Below are 7,603 nucleotides of genomic sequence, written 5' to 3' on the forward strand. Positions count from 1 at the left end.
GGAAAATCTTTGATGAAAAATAATGTACATAGCAATTTAATTTTGTGTTTTTTGCTAATTTTTCAGCCGTAAAGACTCTTTTTTTTGCTCAAAAGCACAACTTTTGATTTTTTTGCCTTCATCTCTTAACTTAACACTTATGTTCTTAACTGTTGTAGAAAATTTTGGATCAATTTTTTTTTTCGGAAAATGAACACTAATGTGACTTCTAAGACCCTTTTGTCTGATTTATTGGTAAACAATCTTGTTTCACAAGTTGTTTCAATGGGAAAATGTGATTATTTTCCCTTTCTACCATCTGAATGTTTGTGTTATCCAACAAAACTGGAATTTTAAAAGACCCGCTAAAATGTTCTTGTGTCATTTTTCTGTTGTTAAAGGAGCATGTATAACCAAAATCAAAATTTTAATGGCATTTCTGAGTATTTTCTTTATTATAAACGTTGTAAATTAAGAGCAGATGGAAAAATTCAGTTTGAAAAAGATCGTATTTGTGACAAAGAAAAAACACTGAGTGGGCCACAAGCTCCATTCTGATGCCCTGAGCCAGAAGTCCCGCCCACAACTCAGAGGTGAATTTCTAATGAAGTGCATCCTAGAAAACGTCATTTTTTTTTATTTTAATTACTTTGGCTAAAAACGGCATAACCATAAATATAAGACCACTGGGTAAAGGATACTGAGTAATCTCAAAACCAACGGTTACAGACATTTTTTTCTTGACACAGACACAAGTTTTGTACCGATGGGTGGAGCCAAAGATCTGTGTGGAGAACGTGACGGGAGCTGCAGAGCTTCCTGCTACCGGCCAGCGAGAGCCCTGTCCTCCATGTAACCCCGGCTACTACAACAGCAACGACTCCACCTGCTCGCCGTGTCCTCCTGGAACCCACTCTGACGGCACCTACGGTAAACCGGCACATTCATTTTTTGTTTGGAATCACAGCTGTTCTAGATCTGAATATTCTGAGTTTCTGCTCCACAAACATTTATTAATATCAGTTTAATAACCTTACATGATCAGATTTGTATGATTGTGTTTCTAAATAAAGTTTTTGTGTGTCCCTGTGCACCAGCGTGTGCAGAGTGCCCCGCTGGAACCGAGCCGGTGCTCGGGTACGAGTACAAGTGGTGGAACGTGCTGCCTCCTAATATGAAGACTTCCTGCTTAAATGTTGGGAACTCCAAATGTGACGACATGAACGGTGAGCATGACTGCAAACCACAAGGATACCATTCAAAAACAAACAAAAAACAACACTCAGATACATTTTATTTTAAAAAAATAACAATAAATATGAACCAGCTTACAAACTCCTAGAAAAATAAGAGAATCGACAATAGAACCACGGAGACTTTAGATCATTAGTTAGCTGTAAGACTCACCTGCAGTTCCCTTAAGATGTACGGAGCCGAACCAACCGGCAGCAAACTGAATTTATCTGATCGATGATTCGTGGGTTTGTGTCTGTGGTTCATCAGGATGGGAGGTGGCAGGAGACCACATTCGCAGTGGAGCCGGCAGCTCAGACAACAACTATCTCATCCTCAGCTTGCATGTTCCTGGTTTCAAGTAAGTTCCTGGAGTTCAGGTTTACGTCTTTACAAGCAGGATTTGTGGGTAATTTGTTCTGAATGTGGTTGCAGAGTTCCTGCCTCTCTATCGGGGATGACCGGCGGTGAATTCGGCCGAATCACCTTTGTGTTTGAAACGCTCTGCTCTGCTGACTGTGAGCTCTACTTCATGATGGTGTGTGCTTGACTGTGTTGGTTTGGAGCTGAAGGTAGAAATTAGGTTTAGCTCGTTTCTCCGAGGTCCAGGTTGTGACAGTTGAGCCTAAACGTTCCCGTCTCTCACAGGACGTGAACACCAAGAGCACCACGGTGGTGGAGTCCTGGGAGGGCAGTAAGGAGAGGCAGGTGTTCTCCCACAGCATGACCCGAAACGCTTCCGTCACGTACACCTGGGCCTTTCAGAGGACAAACCACGCCCTGGATGTGAGAGAACGCGCCGCAGGAAAGCCAGATGCACTTTCAACAAAAACTCACGAGTTGATGTTTGCAGGTTCGCCGTTACGTCGGCGACGTGGCCAAAATCTACTCCGTAAGTGTAACCAACGTTGTAGACGGGGTGGCATCAGCCTGTCGGGCCTGCGCTCTGGTGCCTCAGAACTCTCAGCGGGCGGGCTCCTCCTGCGTCCCCTGCCCGGCGGGCTTTTACATAGACAGAAACACCAACAGATGTCAGGAGTGCCCCCCAAACACACACTTGGCTGGCCGACACACCTATGGAGAGGACGCGTGCATCGCCTGTGGACCTGGAAGCGTCAGCAACAAGGTAGAGGACGCTGTATTCTCTCGTTTGTTGAAGTTTTGGACGACTTCTTTTAGTGGAGATGATTACTAAAATAATCCTGCATTCGTAAATCTAATTGAGACGCCACCGAAGTAACAATCCACAGCCCTACCAATGATTGATGCAACATGCATTTGATGAAAATATTCTGGTATCAGTGACATTTTTTAAAAAGTCCGTTGTATGGAGAGAAAAGAATTTCTGAAGTGAACCTTAATGAAGTTTTAGCTTAATATCAAACCAAGAAATCTCAAGAAGTCTCATGTTTTTCATTATGTCTACGTACTGAAATCAAAAATTGTTGCTGATGTTAAAAATGCCAAAGATTTAAATAAACCTTAACAGCAGTGTGTTGAAAACAATCCTAAACCAGATATGTAGCATTACCTTCAATAATGCACGTGTGAATGCTGTAAGCTGAATGTAGCCGCTAAACACGCTAAAGCTGAGAGCTGAAAATGCTGAAGCTAATAGCTTGCTAAAATATCAGCTAAATGTCAAATTAGCCTAAACTGGAAACATGTCTAATTTAGCCAAAACAGCTAGCATAAAGCTAAAATATTAGCTAAACTCCAGATAGAAACATAGCTAATTTAGCCCAAAAAGCTAGCATATAGCTAAAATATTAGCTAAACTCCAGATAAAAACATGTCTAATTTAGCCAAAGCAGCTAGCATAAAGCTAAAATATTAGCTAAACTCCAGATAGAAACATGTCTGATTTAGCCAAAACGGCTACCATAAAGCTAAAATATTAGCTAATTGCCAAATTTGCCTAAAAAACTTACTAATATCCCAAATTAGCCAGATGAACTAGCATAATGCTAATATATTAGCTAACGTCCTAAATAGCCTGAAATACCTTAGTAAATGTCAAAATAACCGAAAGAATTAGCATAATGCTAAAATAGTAGCTAAATGCCAAAATAGCTAAAAAAAATCCTAGTACATGTCAAGTTAGCCAAAAAAGCTCGCATGTTGCTAAATTATTAGCTAAATTTCAAAAGAGCCTAAAAAACTTGAAAAATTCCTTAATTTACCCAAAACAGCGAGTATGTTGACAATATACTATCAAAATCCCTAATTAGCCCAAAAAGCTAGTATGTAGCTAAAATATTAACTCCAAAATAACCTAAAAAATCAGTAAAACCTAAAGTAGCAGAAAGAGCTAACATAATGCTAAAATAACAGCTAAGTGCCAAAATAGCTCAAAAACTCCATTAGATTGAAATCGGCTGGAAAAAGCTAGCATGTTGCTTAACTGTTAGCTAAATCGAATTAGCATAAAAAAACCTTAGTAAATGAGTAGTTGAAACTTATGAGCACCCATCTCCTAAAAGAGCTGAATATTTTGATAGACATTTAAGAAATGTACAGAAGAAAAGTAATAAAGAAAATGAAACATGATGTCATGAATGCTGTAGTGCAGAATGCTGCAGATTTCAGGGTTTCTTTATGACGGAGGCGTGTTGATGTCTCCCCCTTCAGGAACACTCGCGCTGCTACAGCGACTGCTCCTTCACCTTCACGGAGAACAACCGCACGCTGACCTTTGACCTCAGCCCCATGAGCGACGTCGTCTCGCTGACGGTCGGCCCGAGCTTCACCTCCAAAGGCACCAAATACCTCCACCTGTTCAACGTGAGCCTGTGCGGACATGAGGTACGGGAGAGATGAACCCCTCCTGGGATTATTCTTCGTTTTACGTTTTTATCAGAACGTTCTGGTTTATCACTCGTCGTCTTCAGGGAAGAAGAGCGGCCGTCTGCACCGACAACGTCACCGACGTCGCCACCAAAGAGGAGCGCGGCGATGTGGCTCAGTTCGTCAATTCGGTGGACAGCTTCATCTGTCAGTCAACCATCATCCCGACTGATGGGCGGGGCTTCAGGATGGTCATTTCCTCGCAGTCCGTCAGCCTGGCAGACACCTTCATGGGTACAACAGTTGTTGGGGAGCGTTCGCCGCCGCGCTCGGGTGTTAAAACGCTTCTGTTGCGCTTGTGTTGCAGGAGCCACGGTGGAGGCGGTCCTCAGCGGCGTGAGCGCTGAACCTGGTCTCTTTCCAGAAAACACCAGGGACGTCCCAGACATCAATTTCTTCTACAGGTAAAGACGACAAAACAATTTTGCGTATTTTATTTTATTCAATCCTAACTTAGCTTGACTTTCATTTAGGTCCACACAGGTGACGGCGTCCTGCGATCAGGGGCGGAGCTCGGTGATCATCGTCCGCTGTAACCCGGAGAAGTCAGAGCGAGGAGAAATCTCTGTGCCCAGGTAACACCAACAGCTTGATTTACCTGGTAGTTTTGACTCCGCCCCTTCTTAAAACAACAGCTGCAAATGTAGACAATGACACTACAAAACATTTCTCTGACTTTTTACAAACAAACATGACAGATTTTCTAAAGTCATGTCTCCATGACAACCTGATCTAAACCCAACATCCCGGACAAGCCCCCATTTATGTTACGTTCCAAATCCAGTGGAAACGCAGATATTTTAAAAAGAGACCCACCTCTATAATCTGAACTAATTAGATTAATGTTCCACTTTAGTACGCTTTATTTGTTTATTTTTTATTATTCCATATTATTAAAATCACTTAAATGCTTTAATTTAGTTGTTGCTGTTTTGATGTTTTATTTATTTATGTTTCAAACTTGCCTTTATTGTATTTATTGTTTCATTTAGTATTAGCTATATTTGCATTTTAAAATTAATATTTTTTGCAAATGAATTAAGATATATTTTATTATTTTAGAATTATTCCATGTTTTTTGTGTTTGAATTACAGTGTCTCCTGCTGCCCAACAGGAGACACTTTAATGGTTTTTTTTTCACTTTTTAAACATTTCTTTATGTTTTGAATGGACCCTGTGTGTTAACTCTAACTTTTTTTTCTTTAAAATGCAAAATAATGTGAAAAATTGACTTTATAAAGTTTATTATTAAATCTACTTTGTAGTTTCTATAAGTGAAGACATTTTTTTAAATCCAACTTTATTTTTGCACATTTTAAGACAAAGTTAAGCAAAAAAAAACATATATTTTAATTTAATTCCTCTTTAAAAATATTTTTTGATCAGTTTACAAAGTTTCAAATATTTAACAATCCTTGTAATTTTAGGTTGAATGATGAGGATTTTCTAAAATCTTTAATCTCCTATCATTACAGCTTTAATCTAATCCAGCCATGTTTTTCCACTTGAATGTTTGATTGGCATTTTCATAAATGCGAGGTCGGTGAAATGAGGAAATGCGTCTGTGCAGCTCTTGTCCTGCAGGAACCTGCGACGGATGCACGTTCCACTTCCTGTGGGAGAGCGCCAGCGCCTGTCCTCGCTGCACCGCGGACGACTACCACCGCATAGAGGGGGCCTGCAAGGGGGGCGTGCAGGTAACCATTTCCCATAATGCTTCACTTTAACCTGGAGTGTGGTTCCGTGCTGATGCTTTTTCTAAAATCTCTTCTCAGCAAACTCTGTTCATGTGGAACGAACCAAAACTGTGCGTCAAGGGCGTGTCGCTGCCTCCCCCAAGCTCCTCCCCCTGTGAGGTCATCGCTCTGTGGCTGAAGATGGGGCTTGGAGGCGGGGCCTTTGTGGCCCTGCTGCTCGTGTCCCTCACCTTCTATTTCTGGAAGAAAAACAAGAGGTGAGGCGGCCTGTGCAGAGACACCTGCTCAGGTGTTATTTAGAGCTCCAGACGTCAGCAGCTGAAGGATCTGATGATGCTGTGGTTTCACCACGCGGCTCTGCTTCCTGATTATTTTAGTCTGACGAGAGAAACATAAATAGTTTTGAACTCATTTTATTTATTTGAGGAAAAGCTTTATGGTTCCACACCATCACACTGCCCCCTCCATGTTTGACTGTCTTGTTTTTGGTCTCATTTTGGTGAGAAGTTTGTGTGGAGAACGACAGAATGACTCTGCAAAAAGAAGGTTTTGTTTTTAACCTTTTCATGCTGATTCATGTTCTCGGGTTCCTTTAAATGACCTCCTGACACGGGACAGGAACCAAAACCTGGTGCAAAATTGGTACCAGTACCGGCGTATATAATAGTACTGTTGTATAAAAATAAAAATTTGAATGCTTTATTTCATTACTTCATTCTGGTTCTTTGTTACGGTGCTTCAAGAAACGTGTTTTTACCAGATTGACCATGACTTCCGCGCCCTCTGCTCTCTGCTCAGGTTGGAGTACAAATACTCTCGTCTGGTGATGTCCGCCAACAAGGAGTGCGAGCTGCCTGCTGCCGACAGCTGTGGTCTGACGGAGGGGGAGGAGCCTGACGACGACGTGGTCTACGCCCAGAAACCCTCCCTGCTGGGGAAACTGCGAGCCATCGCCACCAAGGTGCTGCGACGTCGCGTTTCTGAGCAGATTTCTGCTCCAGATGAAGGTTTGACGTGTTCTTCCTTTCTGTGTCAGCATGAGGACAGAGAGAGCAGCGAGTCGGTGCAGCTGAACTCGCAGTCCGACCGCTGGGCCCTGGGATGAACCCAGACGCTCCGCCTCCTCGCCGCTCCTTCCATCGCTTTTCTACTTAGAGGACAAGTGCGGATTTCAGTCGGACAGTCTGGACCCTCAGAAATGAAGATTTTATGGATTCCCAACAAAACAACGAATGCTTTTAATGTTTTGTAATTTTCTTTTGTATATTTTGTTCAGAGTTCTGTATTTATATCAATGTAATGAGGAAAATTCTTTATTAAAGTCCTGTTTCAATTTGGGATTTGGGTGTTGAAGGTTTTAATGAGCAAACAAAACAAAACAAAACAGACACTAAATAACTGTTAAAACAAAAACATGCATTCTATAGTCTTCTTCATGAAATCAGATTTTATGAATGTTTTGGTTCAGTTTGTGTCCAGTGAGTCAAACTGCAAAAAATTGAAAAAATAATGATTTTTAAAAATAAAAACACCAAGAAAATACTGTTTTATATTACTTTTTAAAATAAAAAGCTAATTTTTTAAATATTACTTTAAAAATGCTACTACAAAAAATTTGTTTTTAATCAGAAAAACCTATTTTTAAATATCCCTTTTTAAAAATAAAAAACTAACAAAATAAAATATTACTTTAAAAACAACACTTTTAAGCAAAAATTTTACTTTTTCAAACAAAAAATGTATTTTAATTTTTTTTTAATTGTACATACTATGTTTAATATAAAAAAATACTACTCTTTAAATACCAGTTCTACGTACATGGTGTGTTTCTGCATTGAACCTGCAG

The 7,603-nt window shown here is 40.5% G+C and overlaps 1 protein-coding gene across 4 annotated transcripts in view; it reads left to right on the top strand.

Moving 5' to 3' along the window:
• The window catches only part of LOC112154670 (endosome/lysosome-associated apoptosis and autophagy regulator family member 2), an 80,509-nt gene extending 73,414 nt beyond the window's left edge, over window positions 1-7,095 (top strand). For all 4 annotated transcript variants that reach the window (XM_024285799.2, XM_036210353.1, XM_024285814.2 and 1 more), the window contains 14 exons: window positions 729-909; window positions 1,077-1,205; window positions 1,483-1,573; window positions 1,648-1,750; window positions 1,861-1,998; window positions 2,066-2,338; window positions 3,844-4,017; window positions 4,104-4,293; window positions 4,367-4,463; window positions 4,533-4,634; window positions 5,631-5,757; window positions 5,836-6,014; window positions 6,556-6,718; window positions 6,794-7,095. In XM_024285799.2, coding sequence (XP_024141567.1) covers window positions 729-909; window positions 1,077-1,205; window positions 1,483-1,573; window positions 1,648-1,750; window positions 1,861-1,998; window positions 2,066-2,338; window positions 3,844-4,017; window positions 4,104-4,293; window positions 4,367-4,463; window positions 4,533-4,634; window positions 5,631-5,757; window positions 5,836-6,014; window positions 6,556-6,718; window positions 6,794-6,862 — 2,016 coding nt within the window. In that variant the 3' untranslated portion in view covers window positions 6,863-7,095. The remainder of the gene's footprint in view (window positions 1-728; window positions 910-1,076; window positions 1,206-1,482; window positions 1,574-1,647; window positions 1,751-1,860; window positions 1,999-2,065; window positions 2,339-3,843; window positions 4,018-4,103; window positions 4,294-4,366; window positions 4,464-4,532; window positions 4,635-5,630; window positions 5,758-5,835; window positions 6,015-6,555; window positions 6,719-6,793) is intronic.
• The last annotated feature ends 508 nt before the right edge of the window (window positions 7,096-7,603 follow it).

Source organism: Oryzias melastigma, linkage group LG23 (genome assembly GCF_002922805.2).
Source record: "Oryzias melastigma strain HK-1 linkage group LG23, ASM292280v2, whole genome shotgun sequence".
NCBI lineage: Eukaryota > Metazoa > Chordata > Actinopteri > Beloniformes > Adrianichthyidae > Oryzias > Oryzias melastigma.